The following is a 25,679-nucleotide window of genomic DNA, read 5'->3' as shown; positions in this document are numbered from 1 at the left end:
ATTAGTCCTGCTTCTCCTGTGAGCTGCACTGGTTCCAGGTCCCCATGGGAAATTAGGGATAAATCCCAGCTTCTCCTTTCCTAGACAGTTCTGACCTCAATTACAAAAAAAGTGTTGGCCAAGGCAGGCGGATCACGAGGTCAGGAGATCGAGACCATCCTGGCTAACACGGTGAAACCCCGTCTCTACTAAAAACACAAAAAAATTAGCCGGGCGTGGTGGCGGGCGCCTGTAGTCCCAGCTACCTGGGAGGCTGAGGCAGGAGAATGGTGTGAACCTGGGAGGCGGAGCTTGCAGTGAGCTGAGATTGTGCCACTGCACTCCAGCCTGGGCAACAGAGTGAGACTCTGTCTCAAAAAAAAAAAAGAAAGGATTGGATCCCCATTTGGTAACAAACCATCCTGGTGGGGAAGTTGAGGGCTTATTTCTAGAATCCTAACAGAAAGGCAGTAGCTTCTGGAATCTACACTAACTCAGAAGTCTAGAAACGTGCATGCATTCATTCAGTAAATCTATCAAGTACCTACTGTGTGCAAGGCACTAGCAAGGTGCTATGACTGTCCCAGCAGTGAGCAGAACATGGCCTCCTGCTGCTCACAGCGGGTGCACTTTCTGCCTCCTTCCCCAACTTGCTAGGTGACTTAGGCCAAGCACTGCCTTTCTTAGACACTTGGCATGACCAGTAGGGCACAGAAAGGAGCATGAAACGTTACCGCTGCAAAGTACCACAAGAGTGACTGAATCCCATCTCCTCGTTTTATGAATGGAAACTGGGGCTATGGTGAAGGAAAGGGACTTGCTCAGGATCACATGGTGTGTTGCTGGCAGCACTGTGTGGAAGGCTCGCTGAAACCTCAGAGGCTGCCTCCCATGTAGCCTCCTTATGCTCCCCCCCACGGCCCCTCCCAATCCCCTCCATCTCACCTATTATGAAGATGGAAAAGTCTATCTAGTTGGAAATACATGGAACTCCAGAAAGATATAGTGGACATCAGGTAGTTGCTGATTTTTTGGAACAATTCAAGTTTAATTGCTGTGACCTAAATGGTGTTCTAGAGAGAATATGGGTTGTCAGAGCCCAGGCCAGAGACAGAAGCAGCAAGGACGCTCTGAACCCATCCAGGCAGAACCGACCCCCACCACTGAGGTAGGAGGTGGGACTCAATACCAGAGATGGGGCTCAGACACTAGACCAAATGGAGGACTAGCTAAAATAGGAACTAGGCAGAAGCAACTTTCCATAAGACATGCCCACCAGTGTGCCACGTCAGTTTACCTTTGCGCGGCAACACCCAGGAGTTATTGCTCCTCTCCATGGAAATGACCTGATGATGCAGGAGTTACTACCCTTTTCCTAGAAATGTCTGCAAAAAACAACCCTTAATCTGCATGCAATTAAAAGTAGGTATAACTATGACTGCAAACCTGCCCTGAGCCGCTGCTCTCCGCACACTGCCTATGGGGTAGCCCTGCTCTGCAGGAGCAGTCACAGAGCTGCATCACTGTCAGAACTGCAACACTGACACTTTGGTAAAGCTGTTTTCTTCTACCTTACCACCAGCTCACCCTTGAATTCTTTCCTGGGCAAAGCCAAGAATCCTCTCAGGCTAAGCCCCAATTTGCATCACCACTCTGCTTCCCATCTACTGCATTTCTGGAGACCACTCACACATAGCTCAGTGGGTGTTACATCTGTGATACTTGCCCCAGTCTACCCATTGGAAAGAACCAACCTCTCCTCCTCAAAGTCACCATCTTGTGTCCCTCTTTAGCACTCCTCTCATTCTGCCTTGCATGGGGAAGAATTTATTCAATCACTCACCTGACGTACCTGTGCAGTGTCAGGAAAATAACTAAGATCTAGGCCATCAAGGAGATCCAGACACAGCCCCCTGCCCTCAAGAAGTCCATCCACTGGACAGGCCCAGCGGCTCACGCCTGTAATCCCAGCACTTTGGGAGGCCGAGGTGGGTAGATCACTTGAGGTCAGGAGTTTGAGACCAGCCTGGCCAACATGGTGAAACACTGTCTCTACTAAAAATATAAAAATTAGCTGGGCACGGTGGCACGTGCCTGTAATCCCAGCTACTTGGGAGGCTGAGGCACGAGAATCACTTGAACCCAGGAGGCAGAGGTCACAGTGAGCTAAGATCATGCCACTGCACCCCAGCCTGGATGACAGAGCAAGACACTGTCTCAAAAAAAATAAAAAATAAAAATTCCACCCATAGACAGCTGTCACCATATATGTGGTAAGTGTGGCAGCAGAGGACCTCTGGAACCCCAGTGAAGGCCCTGAGTTGAGCACACATCTCTCTCCCCAGCCAGTCTTTGGTCTTCATAAGGCATGGACTATGCCATGCCCATTCGCTCAGCTCTGTTCATCACCACCTTCTGAAAGATCCAGCAGCTTCCTCAGCGAATCCTTCAGAAGAAGTGGTGAGAAGACAGAGCTCTCTAGTCTCCTTGGAAAACTGCAGGCACAGCCAAGTCTACAGAATCACACAGGGAATTCCCTTCTTTTCCTCCTGCCACTTGCCCCACTCAGTGGCACTAGATGATTATGATGCAGCCTATGGGACTGTCCTCCCAGCACTCCTTTTCCAGGAATTGTTGCATCACTCCCCATCTCCCATCTTCTACATGGTCATCAAGGGAATCACTCTGTAAGTCCAACCTGACTCCTGACCACAGCCTCAGCGGTTGGCACCTGTCACCTTGAGCCAAAAAGAGATATTTCAGGAATCCTTGAAACGAAAATAAAAGAGAGCCTCCAGTATCTTCAAGCAAGGCGTGAAATGTTCTAGGTAGCCTCATTTCCTTCCATGAGGGTGCCAGAAGTGGAAGAGCCAGTGTGCAAGTGGATAGGATGAGCAGATGCTCAGCGGGAAGCAGAAAAAAAGATCACTTGTCCTGATCCCATTTGAACCCCTCATTTCATTAGGTCCTGTTGCATCTTTTCTGCGATACTCCAGAAAAGTCTTCCTCTTTAGTCTCCCTCTTCCATAAACTGGTTCAACTTGAGTTTCTGTTACTTGCAACCCATGGCCTCCGAATGGTGCAATACTGCTCTGAGAAGCTGCTATGCTTACAAAGTGTCATGCCTTTGGGGGAGTTTCTTCTCTATCCAACCCTCACCCCTACCTCAAACCGAGAGTCACCCACAGATGGTGCCATCATTATATTAGCAGGAAACCAAGTCACAAGCTATGTTCAAGAACATCGAAAAATAACATGAGCCGCTAATGATAATGGAAGGTGGTTAGCCAAGCTCCAGGGCAAGGTGTCTGTAGTAGATGTCTTTTGGCCATAGATCAGTGAGATGTTAAAGTCCAGGCTGGGAAGAACAATGAAGAAATAATTTATCTTCATTGTGTTTATACTACTGCTATGCAGTAAAGCATTTATGAGTTAGAGAAAAAGTTAAACTTGACCACAGGTATCAGTATGGTAAATATATTGACTGGCCTGGGTCCTTGTTCTATGTAAAAGAGGAGTTAAACATATACATTGTTATTCCTCATAGTGGACCATGGTCAACTCCCCAACAGCTAAACCACCCTCTGTCACCTGGCAAAGACCATGCAGTTTGGGGTTTGAATCCAGCTCCAGTGGTAGGTCTGAGGTTAATCACTTTCAGCAAGTGGTTTGGTAGTGGTCGTGTGATCCAATTCCAGCCAGTAAGACTTAAAGAGAGGTTTGCCAGAGGCTTCTGAGAAAGGTATTTCATGCACTTGAGAGAGAGAGAGAGAGAGAGAGTATGAAAGTCCACTCTCACTTCCCCCAACATGATGTGAACAAGGAAGCAAAGAGCTCTGATGCCTGTGGCTGCCACTCTGAAGCCATGAGGGGACCCAGCCTTCAGATGAAGCAGGTACAAGTCCCTGATGTCATGATGAAAGCCCTGGATTAATTCTGAGTGTGGGAGTGAATAAATGTCCTTGCTGTTAGGTGCGTTTGAGTAGTGGATTCTATTACTGTCTGCTGAACTCATCCTAACCAATGCATTCTCTACTCAAAGGAAGAGCAGTGGCCAGGTGCAGGAGCTCATGCCTGTAATCTCAGCACTTTGGGGGACCAAGGCGGGAGTGGATCGCCTGAGCCCAGGAGTTCAAGTTTGCGGTGAGCTATGCTCATGCCACTGCACTCCAGCCTGGGCAACAGAGCAAGACTCTGTCTCCGGAAAAAAAAAAAAAAAAAGAACAGCAACAATTGTGAGTGCAAATCTCAGCTCTGCCACTTGCTGCTTGTATGAAATTGAGCAATTTACCCAACTCTTCTAAGCCTCAGTGCATTAATCTGTAAATCGGGACATTAATGTTACTGTGGTGGTGACTGGTCAATCTGGACTATCTAGAATCCAGTCCCCCACCTTCAAAACTTTTTTGGGAGCTCCCCCAATGATACATAGTCTTGGAGAAAGATAGAGCCTGCTAAGTACTCTTGTTGCTTAACAGACAACATCTCTTTTTCTTTGGCCGGTCTTGAAGCAAGCTCAACAAATCCCGATTGAGGGACTCCAGGCCGTGGAGATGACTGGAAGTTTTGTTGATTGTAGTCACAGAGGTGTCACATGGAACAGCCTTCCTGATTCTCTGGGGTTCCCTGAATCCCCCTTCCTTTTCACAACCTTGTGTTCCAGCTTCTGACAACCTCCTTCCAATAAACTCTCTTACTTTGAGAAAGCAAGTCAGCTTCTGTTGCTTACAGCCAAGAAAGCTGGCAGATGAAAGGGTCCTCTTTATAAGGCTGTGGCAAAGCTTCACTGAAATCACTCTTGTAAAGCCAGGCTCCATACATGTTAGCTATTGAGATCAGTACAGACTCAGATGGCCCCCACGAAAGGATGATCTGAGTTCAACACAAGGTTTTGATTGACCAAAAAGGGTACACAGTATCCCAGTTGCTGAATTGGCAAACTTCCCCTCTACACTTAACTTTGACTGCTTGGAGTCTCACGCTTGCCACATTCACCACGAATTGGCAACATGTGACAAACACAACGGCATGGAGGCGCAGACCCTCCAAAAGCCAAATCCAAACAAAAATGTTGAGTGGCAATGCTGGCAACAAGTTCTCCTTCTTAACCATGGTGTGCTAGTCCTGATGTTAAAATCACTTACAGTCTCTGGACACACAGTCAATGGGCAGCACGAGGGAGTCAGGGCACTGAGGGAACAGGGGCTCGAGGGCAGAGATCCGAGACCAGCTCCAGAGGACAAGCAACTATCCCAGGGACTTGTCCTACAACTGCTCTACCTGGCTCTTTGCACCATCAAGCATGTTGCGAAGTGGTTGAACCTGCTCCTTAACACACAGAAGAAAGGGTCAGATGACTGAGGCACGTGGCTGTACTTTGTAAGTTGGTACATTCCAGACACCAGGGATCATTGCCATCAACCTCACTACCACCATCATCAACAGCCTGTCTATCTCCTCTCTAACATTTATTGAGCTATTATTATGCTCCAGGGACAGGTTTAACATTTCGTAAACACAAGTTCATGAAATCCTTGCAAGAAATTAGGAGGTCAGGTACTATACTATTCATTAATAAACTGATGCATAGCGTACTTGGATGACCTGCCCAAGGTCACACGGCTAGCAGGTAATAGAGCCATGACTCACCCCCAGGTTTGGCAGGGTCCTTAACCATGCAGTAACAACTCAGCAGTATTGCTCCAGAGATGCCCTTCCTTCCAAACACACACACATTCAGACTCTAATTTCAGCCTGCCCTATGCTCAACAGACTTTTATCTGCCATTTTAACAGCCACACAACAGAACTTTGCTAAAGTGCCTTTGTTTTTTTATTTGGAAGATGGATTTTATGCCCTGGTTGGGGCTGGTGGTGGAGGCTGTCTCTTCCACATTATAAACACTTACTAACATGCCATAAAAATGTCCCCCGGGTGCTTATGGCAATCTATGAATCATGGCCATTTAATCTCATGTGTATAGTCAGAGGATTGGGCCCACACTTTTTTTCTATGAGTTTGGCCTATAGGCTTTAGGCTTGTAAATCTTCCCTCACACACCGATGCTGGGACACCAAGAAAAACAATTATTTATGAATGGGATATTCAGGTGTTCTGCTCCAGATTAATTGCTTTCAGTCCTATTTAACAGACATCTAACGTGTCAATGGTAGAAAAATGAATCACCGCCACCACTGCAATGAGGAAGAAAAATCAGAAAAGGCATGCATCTTCCTGAGGGGGCACCGTGAGCTGGGCTTGTGTCTGTGGGGCCAGTATGGTGAGGATCTGTGGTTCTGGAGGGAGGGCAGCTGTGAGGATGACCACGCACAAGCTCACCCCAGTGAGCCCACACCGCCACCCACCCCAGCCAGCAGTGCCTGACTTTTTTACTACTCTTCGCTTGTTCCAGAGAAGAGGAAGCACAGATCAATAGGATGCTTGACAGAGGTGCCTGCAAGCACGACCATTCCTCAGGCCAGACACTGATGGCAGCTATCACTAGCAATAAAAGGCTGCTGGAGACAGAATAGAGGCTCGTCCCTTTGTGGGCCGGCTACTCCTCTCTGATAAACATCTCCTGCATGAGCTCGCAGCAAAAGAACCATTTCCAGGAGGCAACGTGCTCCCTGCCTGCCATCTGCACTCGGCTTCCCAACAGACATTTCCTCATGTTGTTCAAAAGGTTTTCTCGGCCGGGTGCGGTGGCTCATGTCTGTAATCCCAGCACTCTGGGAGGCCAAAGTGGGTGGATCACTTGAGGTCAGGAGTTCGAGACCAGCCTGGCCAACATCGTGAAAACCCATCTCTACTAAAAGTACAAAAATTAGCTGGGCATGGTGGCAGTGCCTGTAATTCTAGCTACTCAGGAGTCATAGACAGGAGAATTGCTTGAACCCGGGAAGCGGAGGTTGCAATGAGCTAAGATTGTGCCACTGCACTCCAGCTTGGGTGACAGAGCGAGACTCCATCTCAAAAAAAAAAAAAAAAATTTCCCAGGCTCACAGGTACTGGCCAGGCCACCTCTAAGGATCACTGCATTTTATTCCTGTGCATTGTGTGGAATGGGGAATGCTGCTGGAGGTTTTGTAGCAGCTTCTGGCTCTCGGGAAGGTGGTGCAAAAACCCACATGCTGTCAAAATCCATTCCAAATTAAATTCCTAGAGGGAGGCCATACCTCATCAAGTCCTTCTTTATTTTTTTGGAGAGGAAAAGGCATTATTTTGCCAAACTAGTTCCTTACAATGCTAATTTTTTTTTTTTTGGTCCCTTTTGCTGTGTTTGGAAAAAACAAAACTGCTGTGGATGTTACAGCCAAGGTGGTCCCAAGAATTCTGCCTCCTTGTCTGGGCCAGCATCCCTCGCTGGTCTTGGTTAGGGAGGGTAGACAGCGACCAAAAAACTGTGGTCCAGTTCTGAAATTGATGACACAAGCATATACCCACTGGGGCTCCTTTTTCCAACCCTCCATCACATCTTAAATGGGAATATGAAATTGTTGCCCCTCCCACGTCCCTACTGTAAAGGTAGGGGTGGGGGGAATACGGTGAAAAGACAGTGAGAAAGCCTCTGCAGGCCTCTAGTTTAAATTTATACCACTAAGAGACTCTAGGCCTTAAAAATTAGGACAATAACATCATAACACATTTCCACTCCAAAGTCAGCTTAGCAAGCTTATAGAATATTCCACGGTAGAACTGGGGGAGTAATCTCTATAGAAAGAACCATCTGAGGCAGGGTTTCTCACTCTCGGCACTGTTAACATTTGTGGCCTAATTCTTTGCTTTTGGGGGGCTGTTCTGTGCAGTGTAGGGTGTTCAGCAGCCTCCCCGGTCTCCACCCACTATGTGCCAGTAACACCCCTCAGTCATGACAACCCAAAATGTCTCCAGATATTGCGAAATGTCCCTGGGGATGGAAGTTGCTCCCATCTGAAAACCATTGCTCACAGCAAAGGTGTGGAGATGGGAACAAGCCTGGTACATCCAGGATCTAGAGATAAACGCTGCATAATTATTACCCATGTCGTTGGGTGGGTTCCTGAGAACACTAAATGAGATGTGAAAGGACTTCATAAAATAATCATCATCACCATCATCATCCTCATCACAGCAGCTATTGTTTCCTGAGTGCCTATCACATACCAACCATATGCCTGGCACTGGACACTCACCATCTCTAACAAGTATTCATGGCAATTAATGCTGGTGCCATGGGCTGGTGACTCACAATACCAGAGAGTCAGAGCCATCATGTTCACCAAATATGGCAAACGAGAAGTAGCATGGCCAGGCTGCCCTCACTGCTGCAGGGGAAAACAGAGGGTGTGCTCTTTCTTCGCTCACAGTCCTGTGTTGTCACACTAGGGATGTTTCTTGATACAGGATGGGCTGGAGAACTGAGTCATGCTCCTATTGGAAAATCACTAGTCAAGGTGACCCCCGCCCTACTCCACTCAACCACACACGACTTGTGGACTCACTGGCCACTCATTTACACCCTCACTACACAAAGAATGGTCCATGACCCACAGCCACAGCAGCACCCCAGAGCTCATTAAGGAATTCAGAATCTCAGGCCCCATCCTTGACCTTGCAATTCAGAATCTTCATTCTAACAAGCTCCCCAGGTTATCTGTGAATGCATTAGAGTCTGAGATACTGCTCTGTGGTAAGAATCCAAGGCTGCTAGCATCTGTCAGCATGTTAGAGTGTGCATAGATGGACCAGAGCATCCCTTCGCACTCTGGATTCACCCATTCGATAAATATTTCTCGAATGCCTACCATGTGCCCCACCCATGTGGGGCTGACAGTCTGGTGGCCTCTGGCCACACCCGCCCCCCAGCTGGTGACTACCCAGATAAAGTCACTCAGTTTACAACATAGGAGGAAAATGAAGCTCTACCAGATTAAGAAACTTGGGGAAATCCCACTGCTAATAAACAGAATAAGAGTTTTAACTCAGGCATTCTTTTCCCAAATCCTGCCCCCTTCTCCTATATTCATACTACTTTTCACCCACACTCAGTGGGGCAAAGAGAAGATACAGAGGTTCCTGCCTATCCTAACTACTCAATCATACTAAAAGCAGGATTGCAGGATAGGGGTCACACACACTGGCGGCCGGCATCAGTCATGAACTCATCCAAAATCAGAGGTTCAAAGACAGTTTCGTTCACTGGGGTGGAGTTAGCTTTGCTCTAGGCTCTCCATCAGTTTCATCAGTTCTAAATTAAAGGCATTTAAAGACCACCCATAAAAAAAATACAAAGCAACTACAGTTCCTGAGATTTTGATGAGTCTGCACCCTCACACTGTATCTTCCTAGTATCTTAAACCAAAACAGGGACCCAGAGCAGGTCAACGCTGGGAACTCCAGAGTCCTGCCCCAAATCCTTTTGCACCTGGGATTCCTAAAACTTGAAGCCTTTTTTGTTATCAGGTAGTTTTTGTTTTCTCGTAAAAATGTCATGAGACCTGGTTTTAAGCATCAAGCAACTCCAAGGCTTCATGACTTCAGGGAAATTACTCATGAGTCTCAGTTTTCTGCTCTGTAAAATGGGAAAAACAGAAACATTGGATAGAGTTCTTGGGGGAATATGTTGAGCTAAAGGGGGGACTGTGCTCAGCTGGAGTTCTGGAAAGTGTGCAGTAAAAGGCAAATACCTTCTCCCTCCCTTTTTTTCTGTAAACATCCCAGGGGTCTGCTGAGGGCAGATGACACCCGATGTGTCTCCCTAGCAACTCTCCAACATGCGCGGCTGAGCTGGGCTGGGCTGGGAGTGTGATGGAGGCAGGGCCCCGTTCAAATGCACCACCACACCCGGCTACTTTTTTATTTTTATTTTTTTGTATGCACTCAGTCTCATTATGTTGCCCAGGCTGGTCTTGAACCCTTGGCCTCAAGCAATCCTCCAACTTTGCCCTCCCAAAGCACTGGGATTGCCGGCGAGAGCCAATTCATCTGGCCTCTCAGTGTTTAAATTAACCAGTTTCTGTTGCTGAAGCTAAGAACCCTGACAGAAGCAACCCTCAGTTTAATTCCTGGTCTTAAATGTAACTTGTAGAAAGAAATAAATGTGTACACTTAGAAAATCCCCACCACTGACCTAATTCCACTATGTCCACACAAGTACTTCTGAAAATGAAGCCCTTGGAACACACCCATTGGAGTCAACTTTGGTGTAACTAGGGTATTGATGAAAATGCAGATTCCTGGATTAGACTCTTGGAGGCTGCAGTTCAGAAACAGGCTTTTTTTTTTTTTTTCCAAAGTTCCCTTTACCCATCTTTCTAACTGTTGTGCTCGCTAAAATGTTAAACCCACTGGTCTCTGGTGCTTCCTAACCTTTTCTACATAGACAAGTATTAACATCTGTGTGGCTCACTGTGATGAAAGCTAGAAGCTCCTATGACCCAAGGCAACTGGACCTGGGGGACTCTGGCTGTCCCAGGTCATACCCAGCCACCTTGAGCACTAAGGGGAAACATCTAACTACCCACCTGGTGGGTAAAATGGCTGTGAGGTTCTGGACTATTTCAGAGCTACTCAAACTCTGGTCCATGGACCATTGTGATCCATGAGTTTGTAATCCATCTGCAACACCATAACTACAGAAACTGAAAGCAAGCATTGAGAACTTACTTTGGCACTTTGCCAGAATAATTTCTTGGTTGCTAAATCCATCATACAATTTTGGAGTAATGTTTTCTGTGACCCTGTTTTCTATTTCATTTTTTTCAAGTAGTATTTTTCTCATGTATTCCCCAAAATATTGGTCCATAATACATTTGGAAAAAAAAAAAAAAAAAAAGAAAACCAATTGGTCTTTCACCACAACTGATCCACAGCATACCAAAAGAATCATCCAATGGTGAGTTATGTCCGTTTGGGTGTTCTGTGTCATGTTGGTCCAGCTTCAGACCTTGAATTCCCCCTGGATATGTCTGCCACTGGGGGCTTTGGCCTTTACTCTCACCACAGACCGGGCATCTAATCGTGAGACTAGATTAGTACCTGACAGCCAAAGGCCTTTTCATCTCCAAGCAGAATAACAGAAGGAGTTACTACTACTCAGAAACACAAGGAAAACTTTATGCGCTCTCCAGAGTCAATGTAGGTGGCTCAGTGCCAGCCCTATCCTGTCCCCACCCTAGCTTTGTTCCCAGATCAAAACACAACCAGGCCCCCGAGAACTTTTAGGGTTCAAATGCTTAAATATGACAGTGGCAATTTTCCTTTTCCCTTTAAATTCTTTATGTACAATGACCATTTTCAAATAGTTTGGGAAATGAGAAACTTAACTTTTTAATTTTATCAAGGTATTGTGGAAATACACTGAACAGCACATTGGACAAATGTACAATTTGATCAGTTCCTCTGCCTCCTGGACTCAAGCAATCCTCCCACCTCAGCCTCCCAAGTAGCTGGGACTAAAGGGGCACGCTACCCTGCTTGGCTAATTTTTAAATTTTTTGTAGAGATAGGGTCTCACTACGTTGCCCAGGCTGGTCTCAAACTCCTGGGCTCAAGCGATCTGCCTGCCTCGGCTTCCCAAAGTGCTGGGATTATAGGCATGAACCACCATGCCAGGCTTGATCAGTTTTGAAATAGGTATATAACTGTAAAACCATAAGTACAATCAAGATAACAAACATTTCTATCACCCTGCAGAATTTCCCTGTGCCCCTTGACAATCTCTCCCTCCCTCCCTTTCCACTCCAGGCAACCACGAAACCACTAATTTGCTTTCTGCCCCTATGGATTCATTTGCATTTTCTGGGAATTTTACATAAATGGAATTACAATGTGTGTACTCTCTCGCTGCTGGCTTCTGTTACTAAGCATAATACTTTTCAGATTTATCTACATCATTGCAAGTATCAGTACTTCATTCCTTTTATATTGCTGAGTAGTACTCCACTGAATAAAACTGTTTCTATGCAATTGCAAAAACCAGTTTTGAAAAACGAAATTTAACTTTTTTAATCCTCCTGAAAGTATAATAACAAGAAAAAAGGAGGAAAAAGGAAAATAAAAAAGGAGCCCCCTTCTCTGCCCTCATTCCCACCTCAGGATCTTTGTACTTGTTCTGTTCTTGGCCTGGAATATTTCCCAAATCTTGGCACAGTTCATACCTTCTCATCATTCACATCTCAATGCTGTAGTCACTTCCTCAGAGGCCTTCCAAGATCACCATTATATCCTAGATGCCTATAATATTGACTGCTATATAGTAGGTACTCAATAAATATTGGTTAAGTCAAAGTATAAGAGAATAAATGAATGAATGCATGAAAAGGTGAAAGAGCACTATAGATTGAACAATAGTTTTAAAAGTTATAAAATAGTTTCTTTTGCAAAATCTCAGAACTCTCTAATAGAGTAAAGAAATCTGGAAGGCCACCCACTAACGTGCGCTTGCTTATGGATTGGTGCAGGGATCTAGACCAAACCCAGCAGCTGTGACATGAAAATCTATTTAACATGATGGTGAGCAAGTCAGCCTTGGTGATCCCCACCACACTGGCTGGCTCCGGTGCTCCTACAAATCATCTGAAATGCTAAATCATGTTTAAATCCCTCTGATTGTGACCACTGGGGACTCTGAAGGACACTCACATGTAATTTACATACTGCCAAGCTCCTAAGGGCCTGTAAAGAAAGCCCCCGAGGGCTCCCAAGCACTATTCTTGAGGAGAAGGACATGGAGCGACAGATTACATCGAGTCTGCTACCCCAACACCAGGAAGAAAAGAAACCTCACCCTCCAGTTGCTGGGACATCTGCAAATGTCTTAAACTACATTTGCTGTCAGAGGCTTCCCAGGGAAGCCGTGATTACATTGAAAACTGTACACAGATGCTACTGTCTCTCTCATTTTACACAACTCCACTGGTAACAGGTATTTTTGCTCAGATTTTCATTCCTTTTCCAGATTCTGACCATAAAAAGTGTTTTAATCTGAAAGCACGCGGGAGTGGGTTTCACAAGGGCACTGTGCCTTCTGCCTGCAAATGTTAAATTACATTTGGTGACAACATGGCTATCATGCCGATAATGAGTTGGTCCATGCAGCACCTATTGCAGGGTCTGAATGCAGATCCAGGAGACACACACCTTTAAGGGCAGGACAGGGTGATGGGAGGAGTTTCCATTCCAATTCTTATATTTGGCTACAGATTGCTCTATTGTAATAAACATGACTAATTTTTACAATCTGACAAAACGGGAAGTAAAATTGCCAGACAAGTGAGGCCTATGAGACCGTAAGTGGTTTAAACCTTACAGGTTCCTACTCCCCCCCACCCCGCCCAAAAAAACGGCACTTTTTTTTTTGTTTTTTTTTCTTTTTTTGCACAATTCAGAAAACTACACAATTTTTTGTTTTAAGTGAACCAAATAAAACAACCAAGTGAATACAGGCTGGCACCTGAGCAAAAGGCCACTTACATGTCCACTGGTGCTTCTAAACCTTCTAGAAGCATGAAGACGGTCTGTCCCTGGCCCAGGCGACCCATAGGCACAAGGATGCTTTGGCTCATGCACAACTTGCTCTATTCTCAAATTTCTCTACTAACCAGAACCACTCGTTCGAATCTTAGAAATTACCTGAGATCAAGCAATGCTTTTATTCCTTCCACTACACTGTTCCCTTCACCCCCAACACTGAGCCAGGCAATAACACGCTCTCAGCAAATAACATTTGATTAATTGCTTGTAAGTAAGGAAAATATATCCCATGCCTAGCACGTACCTCTGTGACATGAATGAATAAATGGATGGGTGAATACAGAATGATACCTTAACCATAGGATATCACTTGATTCTCACAACCACCTTGAGAAGTAATAACAATAATTGTTCACACCTATAATGTGCTCATTATATGCTGGCCACTATTCTAAATTCTTCATACATATTAACTCTTTTAACCCTCCAGAACTCTATGAAATATGGATGATAATTACCTTCATTTAACAGACCAAGAAACTGTTGGAGACATATAGAGGTCACACTGCTGGTAGGAGGCAAAGCCAAATCCTTGTTAGATGCTCTTAAGCACTATGCTTCTTTTCCCTTGGCTACATTTTAAGATGCAGAAAACGGAGGGTAGCAATATTAATTTTTATTTTTATTTTATTTTATTTTTTGAGACAGAGTGCAGGTGCGCAATCTCAGCTCACTGCAATCTCCGCCTCCTGGGTCCAAGTGATTCTCCTGCCTCAGCTTCCCGAGTAGCTGGGACTATAGGCGCGTGCCACCACGCCCAGGCTTTTTGTATTTTTAGTAGAGACGGGTTTCACCGTGTTAGCCAGGATGGTCTTGATCTCCTGACCCCGTGATCCGCCCGCCTCGGCCTCCCAAAGTGGCGATCTTAATTTGAACAAGGCTCCCGGATCTGCAGAGGCAAGCCTAGGGCTTTGTTCCCTGGCCAGTGTTAAATGGCAGAGCCAGAATGCGCACCCAAATAACCTGACTGTGAGTCTGCATGCTCAACTCCCAAGTAGCACATGTGGAATCAAGCAAGTTCACTGCAAATACGTGAGATCCGTAGAGGAGAGATTGTCCAGGGGGTGGAGATAATAGGCACTGGGTTATTCAGCACTGTTCTCCCAAACGGAAGGTGCTGTGAGGTCCAGGAAAGAAAGAGGAAACAAAAACAAACCTGGAAAATGTGGGCTGCACCCCAGTTCTCTTGAAATCATTTTGCTTTGATTGGAGAAGGAGGAATGTGCTGGCATCTTCCCTTGTTTAGTTCCCAGGCATCCATTACAGCCTGAGCAAAGTCCACAGCGAGGCCTGGGCCCAGTTCTCAGCAAAAGTTACATGCATTACACCCTGAGCAAAGTTCTGGGTGAATCTTCTCCAGGGTTGGAATTTACTACAAAACATGTCCAAGAGTCTTGGGGAAGTGAGGAAACCCAGGATGAAAGAGGCAAGGCCAGGACAGAAGGAGAATTTATAAACATGAAGAGGAAGAAAAGATTGGAGCTAGTTGCTAACATTAGTGTGTGGGTTTGGGATTATGGCTTCAGGGATAATGGTTTCTGTTTTGAGAAGGCATAAGAAAACAGGGAGACACGGGTTTGGGGTTGGGAAATGTTGGTCTCTTAAATGTAAAACTCTATGTTAAACTGGACGTTGAGTTGGAGAGAACAATACTGTTAATGTGGCTGAAGACACAAAGATAAAAATTCAAAGAAAGAAATTATAGTGCAATGATTAAGAACGTTTAGTCAATCTGGGAAAAGGGGAAGAGGGAGAAGAGTGGGCTATACCCACCCCCCCCCCCCCCCCACCCCCCCCCCCCCCCCCACCCCACAGCCTTTTTTTTACCCCTTCCTTACTGACTGCACATATGGAGCTGAAAAGTAAAGAATGTGGGTTTGTACTGAAAAGGTTGCACAGGATTGATGAATTTAAGTTCATTGTGGGGACAGGGTAAAGCTACAAATGTGATTCAAATTGCAGCCCCAAGAAGCACCTCTCCCCATCAGGGAAAAACCAAAAAAGATCTTTGCTCAAAAGTCAGTAGCAAGAAACCCTGAGAAATATTTCCTATGAAAGTCATCGCTCAGCTGAGACTTGTGGAGTTTGTAAATTATCAACAATGTGAGTGACAGGCAGACCTTGCTCACAGCCAAGTGTCAGTACCCCAGAACAGTTCTGAAAGCAGAGCTTGCCGTTTCATTTCCACCAAACAGAAACCAAAAGGTGCTTTTACCCGCATGAAAACTGAGGAAGAGCAAGGGTTCACTGCACACAACTTTTTTTTTTGTAAAAATCAAGATGCACATCTCTGAGAATTTTTTCTATTATTTAACAATGGAAGTTCTGCTGAAAAAGTGGCAGCCTAGAATTTTTTAAAATAAAACTTTGTTGCAAGAGATATGCTAAATTAGTTCATCCAGGAGTGCCATAGGGAGGTCGTTTAAGGGGATCTCATTTATGAATGAAAGTGAGTTTCCTGGCAGACTACCAGTCTGTTCCAAATGCACACGCTCTGAGAACAGGACTCCACAGATGTCACACCTATTTCCGACAGAAGACACAGGAACTAACCACTATGCGCTGGATCCTAACTAAGGTCCTACTCGAGCTGGCAGATGGGAATCTGTGCGCCCTGCTGGGCTTCCTGAACATCCTACTACTAGGTTCTAAGAATTAGCTACACTCTATTACATGGTGATGATTTTTTTTTTTTTTTCCGCGCTCAGAAAACCGCAAAGGGATTTAACCAAAAGGAAAGGTTTTCTTTTTCTAAATTCGATTAGCCTTTTCCACTTTCTCTACATCGGGACATTTCCTCTGGGAGGAATTTCATACCCAGAGGCCCCTTGGCGAGGCACTGTTGCATGCGGGGCGCAGTGAATTTAAGTGCAAGAAGCTCAAATATGGACGGAAAGTCAAAATCTCAAGCACTTGCAGTAGCTAGCGAAGTCGGTTTCTAAATACTGGTGTAGGAACTGCCCTCCAAGCGGAGAAAGCGAACTTTGCCGCCGGCAGACAGTACGGGACTCTTGGCTGGGGCGCGCGCGGGTGGTTACCAAGCCCACTCTCCGCTTGCCACCGCTGAATTTCCCGCCTGAGCCGGCGCCAGGGCTCCCGGTCACTAGTGCTGCACCCGGCGCCCGTCTGGAGATAGCCCTTGGTGGTGGATGACGGGAGTCCCCCAAAAAACGTGTGTTTTGCTGCTGGGATTGAACTGCTGGAGAGCGAGTGCGCCGAGGGCGCACAGCGTAGACTTGGCCAGGGGCGGGGTACCCACCCGAGCCTGCTCCAGACCTCGGGTTCGAAGCCGCTCCAGTGTTCTAAGAGAGGTTAGGATTGAGCGACAGCAGTTCAGTAGGAAAGGAGTTTCTGAAACTCCCGGGGAAGCGAAGTCCCGGGGTTTGGAAAAATAACCGAATCTATGGAGGGCTTTCCAAACTTGATCTTTTTTTTTTTCTGTCATTTTTTCCTGCTCTCCCCGCACCCTCCCCCCAACTCCAGCCCTAACTCCAACCCTAAACCCAACCCCAACCCTAGTAAAGAGCCCTAAGGGCTAGAGGGTACAAGCCACCTCAACCCTTCCTCCTTTTCCCTCTGCCCCCGCAAACTTTCAGACAAGGAAAATAAAAATAAACCCCAGGTGGTTAATGCGGGTGCATTCAGGAACACCACCCCCCCCCCCACACACACACACACACAGCTGGCCACCCGCTCTGTCCCACCCACCTCCGGGCAGGGGAGGGACTGGGAACCTGATCTCCGGGCTCCTGCCCCGAACGTTTCCCCATCAATAATGTTGATACCATCGTTGTGCCTCCTCCCCCGCCCCCGGGGCGCCGCTGCCGCCTTTTCGCCGCTTTTTGCCTGGCTTAAGAAAACGAAACTTCCACTACTGCCCTCCTAGCCTCGGCCGGGGGCCAGCGGGGCCTTGAGCTGGGGACTGAGGAAGCAGGGGTGAAGGCACAGCGCTTGGAGGCGTCCTCCATTTCTGTGGTAGGGTGGCCAAGCAGCGTCAGCAAAACGGAAAAGAGGGTCTGGGGCCCAGTCAAGGCCTCATCCCAGGCCCCATCCCAGACCCGAGGTCAGATCGGGCCAAAATAAGATACTTTTGAGGGTAGAAGAACCAGGCCTTAGAATGCGCGAACCTTGACTCCCCCCTCTTTACCCTTCCTAGGACCAGAGGTTGAGCGAAGAAGCCTGGAAACCCCAGGACTGGGACCCCAGTTGTGGCCTGCGGCCTTGGGGCACAAACCTTCGGCCACGCCTACCCACCAAGGATACTCTAGGGCTTGGGAAAACTGAGGGGACGTATTAGTAGGAACGAGCATCAATCCCCCAAGAGGGGAGTTTGCAAAACTCGCCAAGCGCCTCCCCGAGGTGCGGTTCCTCTCCGCCCGCGAGGTCGCGACCCCAGCGCAGCTGCCGCCTCACTTCGGGCTATCCCCATTCGCTACTGCGGATCAGCCCCTAAGTACCAGGCCCTCTCGAGGAACCTGCAAGTACAAACTTCGCTACCTGGATTCCCCAGTAGTCCCCCCGCACCCCACCTCCACCCAGGGCTAGGAAGGTGCGACCGCACATAGAGCGCCCAGGGCTCTAGGGTGAGCAGGGCGTGTAGAGGGACTCCAGCAGTGGCACCTCACTCCCACTCGCCGCCTACTTTCGACACGCACAAAAATAAAGATTAGCCCCCACTCTGCCTCCGTTTTTATTGATGTAAGTATTTCTTTGCATCGCGGCACGCGGAGCCTCGCCAGCGCCCTGACACTGCAGCGCCCGCACCAGCGAACCACGGAACTTGGGACCGAGACAATGGCCCGTAATTGATGTATTGCCATCAACAATAAAGACCAATTCTCCTCTCCCCGCCATTCCGACCATCCCCCTCCTCCCATCCCCCCCTTCTCCACCTCCCATCTCCTCTCCCGGGGCCACCGAGGGAAAGAAAACAAACAAGAAATTAGCAGGGGACGCCGAGCGCAGAGCGAAACGCCCGCCTCTACGCCGTCGAGGACGCAAAAAAACGAAAAAAGTTATTAAAGTTTGGATCCCCCAATTTATTCGTCTCTGCTCGCCCATTTTTAATTAAACATCGCGAAGCTGCTTTTTGCATGTTCATTTCGTTTGGTTGTTTGTTGTGGTGTTTTTTGCGGGGGAGGGAAGGTTCTTTTTTCCTCCACTTAATCTTAAATCACACGTAGACCAAGTAACAAACACATGTGAAGCCATTCCCGGGAGCTTCCTGCTGCGCACGCGGCGCGCACCAGGAGAAAAGCTTTCTGGGACCGCCAGCTCCGCTAGGTTCCTGACTGCATGCGGTGCCCGGGAGGCCCGGACTTTCAAGAAGCCAAGATTGTTACAAGAAGGATGCGGGCGGCTCCAAACACGGGCACATTCCGGGAAAGGAGTGTGCAAGTGCACACAAACGCGTTCGTGTACCTGGGAGAGTGTGGGCTGGTGGGTGTGCAAGGACCCCTGTTTGTGGGATAGGGGGCGGGTGCGGGATTTACACGTGCTCCGGTACACGTTCCCCGGGGTCTGGGAGAAGCTAGCCGCTCACACCCCAGGAGCGCGCAGATCCATCTTTGCCGAGGGATCTCTTTAAATATTCAGTGAGAAATAATGGCATTTGAAGCACCACCTATGGAAACATTATTATCTTCATTCTTCAACATCAGCCCCACTGATAGCTTCGTTTGTCTTTTTATCAAAATCTACTGTACCCATCAGGACCTGGGGAGAAAGGGAGAGCGAGGCGGAGAGGGTGTGAATGTGTGTGTTGGGGAGTGAGCGAGGGCAGAAGAGAAGTAAGAGAAAAGGTGGAAAACGGACGATCAGGGAGAAAGAAGGGAGAAGTTATACCAATAAAAAAATAATAAAGTCAGCAGATGAAAAATAAACATTCACCAGCACACAAACACATTTACACCTTAAAAATAAAAGATTTAAGAAGCTAAGAGAAAGGTCCTTTACGGGAGCGCAGTACGGGTCCAGAGTACCCGAAGTCGGCTAGTGAGACTGGTGCCCACTTCGCGCGAACCGACCGTGTCACCAGCTAGACTGAAGGGCGCTCGCAAATTGGGGCGTCCTTATGAGCTCTCTCCTTTCCTGATCGCGAGATAGGGCAGGGATTGTGTATCTGCACCCCCCTCCTCCCCCATTACTCAGCCGAAGTTTAGTTTAGTTCTTCGGGCGCAGGACTTCGAGAACCTTGGAGCGAGGAGACCCAGAGGCGCGAGGGGAAAGAGCTAGGCTGAGCCGCGTACCGAGTCTCAGGTTCGCGGGCGCCTGAGCCCGGCAGAGGGATCGGGCTCCCGGCTCTGGGCCCTGGGGTGCGGGTAGGGAGGTTGCATCTCAGCTTCGGGGAGATGGTGATAGAGCGAAAAGTTTGGGCGAAGCGCTCGGCAAGTGCCCGAAAAGTGGAGGCGAGCTTCCGCGCCGCCAGGCAGCCTCGGACAGAACACCTTCCCACCGCCACCCCCCAACCCAGTTTCCCGGCTCTGGGCCGCCACCTCGTCCCCGAAGGTTGGGGCGCAGCTCCCCCCCCCAGGGCGGGGTGCCCAGGGCTCCCGGGGCCTGGCCCAGTCCAGTGCCCGATCCGGCCGGGCCGTGTCTCTCCAGGCCGGGGCGGGCTGCTGCGCTCAGGGTGAGCGGCAGCCCCTCCCCTCCCCCCGGCCGGAGCTGAACTCGCAGCCCAGGCCGGTCCCCGCTCTCCGCCCGCCCGGGGCTCTGCGGCGCCACCGCTGCCGCCGCCTCCCCGCGGAGTGACGCGCCCTGCAGCCAACCGGGGCAGCCGGGGGGGAGATCCGGGAGGGGTCCTGGGCGGAGCCGGGCCGCCCCCTTATCCCACGGGCTCAGGGCTGCTTCTCCCGAAAACTTCAGCCCTAATTGTCCTGGGAATGTCCGAGGTAGAGAAAGGGAGCGAGGGAGCAAGCAAGAGGCTGGAGAATCAGGGCCCCTGGCGGGGAGGGGATGGGGTGGCGGGAGAACTGCCCCTCCCCCCGGCCACAAACCCATCAGGTTCCCAAACCTTTCCTGGATCCTCTTCTCCGCGCCCCCGCGAGCCCGGGATCCAGGGGATGGAGAACTCGGGGCTGAGGAGCGCCGAGCCAGGCGGGAGGGAGGCCGAGCCGTGGGCGGGGGGCGGGCGGGCGGGGGGCGGGCTCTTCCCCACTCGCTTTTTTTTTTTTTAAGGGGGGGGGGGGTGGGCTGCTTTCTGGTAGCTCTTAAAGAAACGAAGAAACACTCACGAAACGGGACGCCCTCCCCCCAAATCCCGCCGCGGGACTCCCTCCCCCCCGCGGGCCGGCGCGCCTCGCGCCCGAGTTGGGAAGTTCGCAGCGCGCCGCCAGCCTGAGTCCCCAGCCCCCGCCGCCCGGCCCCACCCCCCACCCGTGGCGGCTCAATTCCGGGGAGGGCATGCTAATTTGGGTCGGCCCAGCCCGGGATAGGGGGGCGAAGGAGGGAGGGGAGAGGGAGAGGAGAGAGAGAGCGGGGGGCGCCGGCCGGGGCGCCGGGCCCGCAGTGGAGAGGAGGCCGGCCCCCGGCGGCCTGGCCGCGGAGTCCCGGGCGGTCGCAAAGAGGGTTAACCCAGTGTCTGGCGGCGCGGCGTGCAGAGCCAGCCCCGCGGCCGGCTTATTGGGCCAGCGCGCGGAGAGACAGGGGTCTGCAGCAAATCACGAACTAATTGATTAAGGCGAGCGGGTTTGAATAGCGCTGGCCCGGTGCCAATCGCCTTTCAAAGAGCCCCTCTATGATTAATCGCAATGCATTATTGATAATCATAATTATAGCAGGACACATGCGCGCTGCGCCCGGGGCCGGGGAGCCGGGGAGGGGGCGGGCGGGCCGGCGGGCGGGGGGAGCCGCCGCCGCCGCCGCCGCTCGATTTCCGTAATTTTGAGAAGATTTTTTTTTTAGTAATTTTTTATTCTGCCCCAGCTGATGTTTGAGCCAGCATGTCGCGGAGGAAGCAAGCGAAGCCTCAACATTTCCAATCCGACCCCGAAGTGGCCTCGCTCCCCCGGCGAGATGGTGAGTGCTCCGGCCCGCGCCGTGGACACACACACACACTCACATTCACGCACACTCGGACCCACGCACACGCGGCTGGCCCCCGCGCCCCCTACCTCGCCGCCGCCGCGGCCCCGATTGCTTCTTCCACTCGGCGTAATTTTTTTTTTCTTTTTAATTTTCAATTTGCCTTTGCTGGGCTTTCCCCCGCTGCCCCGGCGAAAGCGAGCACATCTCCCGGCAGGATCTTTCCGGAGTTGTTGGGTCCTCCCGGGGGAAGGAGGGCGGGCATGCCGGCCTGGCTTCTCCGTCCCGGCTTTTCCGGGGATCCCAGCCACCGCCGGGACCCAGGAGCCCCATAAGGCGTGGGTGCGGGCGGAGGTCGTCCCCGCCGGACCGCAAGGGGCCCCTGGCGCTCCCCGCGCCGCGCCCCGGGGCCCCCGGCCCGGCCTCCGCCTCCCGGCCCTGCTGCCAGCGGGAAGGAAGTTTACTTCGGGCGCTGGGCTGAACTCCGAGCGTGGGGGAGCTCGCTGCACCCCCCCTCCCCGCCCCACGCGCACACTCCCCCTCGGCCCGCGCTAGAACGGGGTGCCTTTGGAGGTTCAGAGCTGCAAGAAGATGGGGACTGGTGTCGGGGCGCCCGCGCCTGACCCGCTGGGGTCGCGGCCGGGGTGGAGAGTGCCGCCGGCAGCCAGTTGTTCCGGAGACGGTGCAAACGGACGGGGAAAGTGTCGGGGTCTGGCTCGCAAAGTTTATCTCCGCATCTCTTCCCCCAACAATTGCACCCTCTGCCCCCCAAAATCTTTACGGTCGGTATGCGCCCTCTGCGGATCGTGGTGCTCCCTACTTCCAGGGGGGTCGGGGAAGAAGTCGTAGGATAGTTTTTCAGGTTTGCGGGTGACCAGCCAGAGTGGAATCCCCCCTGAAACAGGGGCACTCGCTTTCTCCGATGGAGGCGACAACTGTGGGTCCCGAAGGGGCTGAACAAGTCCAGAACAAAGTTTGTGTGTGGGAACTCTGGCAAAGAGTGGAAGATATCCGGGCAGGGAGTTGGGGTACAGAGGGAGGACACCTGGAATCCCTCCTTGCTCCTAAAGGTGTTTCACTGTACCGGCCTCAAAGCTCCCAGGCCTAGCGCCCGAGGCGATGCAGCGGCGCGCGGGCTCGGGTCCCCGGGTCGTCCCGGCGCGATGCTGGCCTCTCGGCTGCGGGAGAACGGACAAGGAGCAACCTCGGCGGGTTCTCAGCGGCTCTGGATGCCGCTCGGGATGCCCACGTCCTAGGCGGCATTTTGGGGTGTGGAGGAGGGAGCTGGGCCCCGACAGAGCTCCGAAACGTGCCCCTGATCGGCACCTCAGCCCACTAAGCTGCGGCCGCCCGGGCCCCCAGGTCCCCGGCTCGTTTCCCAGAGGCCTGCCTCTCGGTAGAGCTGGGGCACAGTGAAGCGAAGGGACCCCCGCTCCCTTTACCCCTGCTGTCGGGAAAGGGGAGTCCTGACTTGGGGTTCCTGTAAAAAAATGGGGGACTTGAAATCAATTAAGAAAATGCTTTACAATAACCCTCCTCCCGGCCCCCAGTATTTCCTCAAGCTTGAATCCTTACCCATGGCCTCTGCGATTTCTCAGTCCACTGAAAAGAGCCCCTGAACCCCGCTTTCCACCCCAAGCGAAAGCAAGCACGCGGGGTAGATCGAGGTGAGATGACCCAAGGCCGCAGCAGCTGCGTCGAGTATTTTTCCGGGTTTTCTCAGCTTCGTTTCTTCTGCTTCCCGCACCCACACCCATCTTTCCTAAAGTTTCTGGTGAGACCTTTTGCACCGGAAAACTGTTCAAGTTAACAGTTTGTACACAAAAAAAGCAAACTAGAGATAAGAGAGCATTTTCTAGTGTGTTTTGTACATTTGTACTGGTTTTCTACATTTTCAAAAAAAAAAAAAAAGTCTCGGCCTTCTAGGAGAAATGATGCGTGCTAGATCTTTGCCTTTCGCCTTCTGTATCAGGAATTTTTAATAGTTAAGTCTTCTCATAAAGCAATAGTATAAAAGGAGTTCACTACCTGTTACCATTATTCTTTATTAGTACTAATTTTTTCAGTTTAGTTTATTTGAGCTTGGAGGTAAGTTAGTTAACTCCATCAAGTTTCCTTCCTTTCTCTTTTCTCTCCTTCTTTTGATTTCTCTTCCTTCCTTTCTTTTTTCTTCCCAAAAGCTGGTACATTGTCCTAAAGAAGCGGTAAACTGTTAGGGGCTCCCTAGGAAACACCCCCTCCCAGCCTTCTTTCCTCACCTCTCCCCACCCCCTCCTCTTTTTCTTCAGTAGTAATGGTTTTAGGTTATGACTGTTTTTACATGGTTGAACAATAAGTTTGGGAGAAGTTGCCTAGAGGGTAGATTTTGTAATAGGGTTTCAGGATTTAGTGTGTTGTAATAATATTAGTACACAAGTAATCCTCCCCCAACGCTGGACATACAGGAGGGCCTAACATACTCCAGTTCTTTTTATTTGGAAGTAGTTCTGAGATAAATGGCATTGAAAGTTCATGACATAACTCAAGGTTACCTTTTAAAAGTCACCTTTTCTGCAGCGAGTTCAGCAATCTCATTCTTCTGCCCACATATAACCCCTACTTCTAGGAGTAGCTGGGTTTTCTGTTTGGTTTTGTTTTTTAAGTAAAGAAACATTGTTACATTTTTAGATGGCAAGCCCCTTTTCAAACATTCTGATTACTTTTTCTTATGTCTTGAGATGGTCTTTGAAATATGACAAAGGAAATATGAAACATACCAAATTAAATCTAGTTCATGCACTTCTCGTTTACCAGCACCTCTAATTGTATGACTTCTACCCAGAGTGAGACCTAGAAAAGTTTGTAGACCCAAGTTACAGGAGCCCTGAAGAAGCGGCTCCCAAAGCTGAAAGCAGCGAGGGCTGCTTGGTGGTGTGTGTCTTGCCTGTGTGTGTTTGAGTGTGTGTGTGCTTACAAAGAAAACCCAGACCATGCTAAGAAGCCACACAGACAGCTTCATCTGAAGCAAGTGCAAACAAAAAACAAACACAAAAACCAAAACAAAAAAAAAAAAACCCGAGTATTTGGTCTATGTCAGGATGCTGGTATTTTATTTTACTTTAGTGTGCAGCTGCTATGCCAGAAACACTCTAAACTTGGTAATTTTTCTGCTTCTTATGAAACCAAGATTATGGCAAATATGACTTATCTCCTCAATGATATGCAACAAGTCTTGAATTACTTGCGGAAATATGACTGCTACTGGAAAGATTGTTTATCAAGTAAATAATTCCGAGGAAAGGGAATATTAGAATCTAATGATTTGATTTGTGGGTTCTTTACTATAAATTGGGATTTCAGTTGTGTGTTGTATGTGTGCGGGTTGGGGTTCTTCCTTTGGTGGCGTTTTTAAGATTCCTGTAATTTCTATATGGATGGCCCATTTAGACTCCATTCATTTATTTAAAAAGTATTTTGGTGCTCAGTTTTTTCAAGGAAAAGATAATATTGGAAGAATGAAACACCACGAATTGCAGCTAAAACACTAACAATCATATGAAGTATCATAAAAATTCCTTATTTATATTAATAATGAAACTATATTATTTACCAAAGTAATTTGCTCATTTTGAGCAGCTTCATAGCAACACATTGATCTCTGGGCCCAAAAGGTTAGCGAGAACTATAATTAATTGCTTTTTTAAAAAATACCAACACCTGCAAGATAAGGCAGTTGGAAAGAATTCATGTTTAATCAGAGCTGTTTTAAGTTTGTCATAATGGAAGATTCTGAATGAGAAAATGCAAACCGGTGTTTCGTGATTTGCTTCAGGCCGCACATACTTTGTAAAATGTTAAAAAACAAACACACAAACGAGCAAAGTCTAGTTAGGCATGAGGGTACTATGTGTGAAAGTGAATATGTGATACTGAATGTTTTGTAGTTTATTTTACGTCAAGTTTCCCCTAGAGTTCATTGGCACAAGTGCCAATGTATAGATTCTTCTTTGGGGGCTCTATTTCTTTCTTTATACTTTTGGAGGTAGCAAGTTGTCTTTACCAACAGAAACTTTCAGAAGGTAGAACTCCACATTTTTGTGGTGGAGATCTTACTGGGACAGAAATAGGCAGACTGGTTAAGTTTTTGAAATTGTCAAAAGCCAAACTCTGTGTAGGAACCAGAA

At 49.0% G+C, this 25,679-nt stretch overlaps 1 protein-coding gene across 3 annotated transcripts in view; it reads left to right on the top strand.

Annotated features, from left to right (window-relative positions):
• Positions 1-20,362: 20,362 nt before the first annotated feature.
• The window catches only part of SALL1 (spalt like transcription factor 1), a 16,304-nt gene continuing 10,987 nt past the window's right edge, over positions 20,363-25,679 (top strand). The window contains exons 1-2 of one of the 3 annotated variants that reach the window (XM_025370772.1): positions 20,363-20,384; positions 21,418-21,510. In XM_025370772.1, the coding sequence (XP_025226557.1) occupies positions 21,435-21,510 (76 nt within the window). In that variant the 5' untranslated portion in view covers positions 20,363-20,384; positions 21,418-21,434. Of the gene's footprint in view, positions 20,385-21,212; positions 21,511-22,087; positions 22,299-25,679 lie in introns of those variants that run through there. The other 2 variants (XM_025370771.1, XM_025370773.1) reach the window with 2 other exon arrangements.

This window comes from Theropithecus gelada, chromosome 20 (assembly GCF_003255815.1).
Source record: "Theropithecus gelada isolate Dixy chromosome 20, Tgel_1.0, whole genome shotgun sequence".
NCBI classification, from domain to species: Eukaryota; Metazoa; Chordata; class Mammalia; order Primates; family Cercopithecidae; genus Theropithecus; species Theropithecus gelada.
Note: the sequence above shows the minus strand (reverse complement) of the source record. Positions and strands in the feature narration are given on the sequence as shown.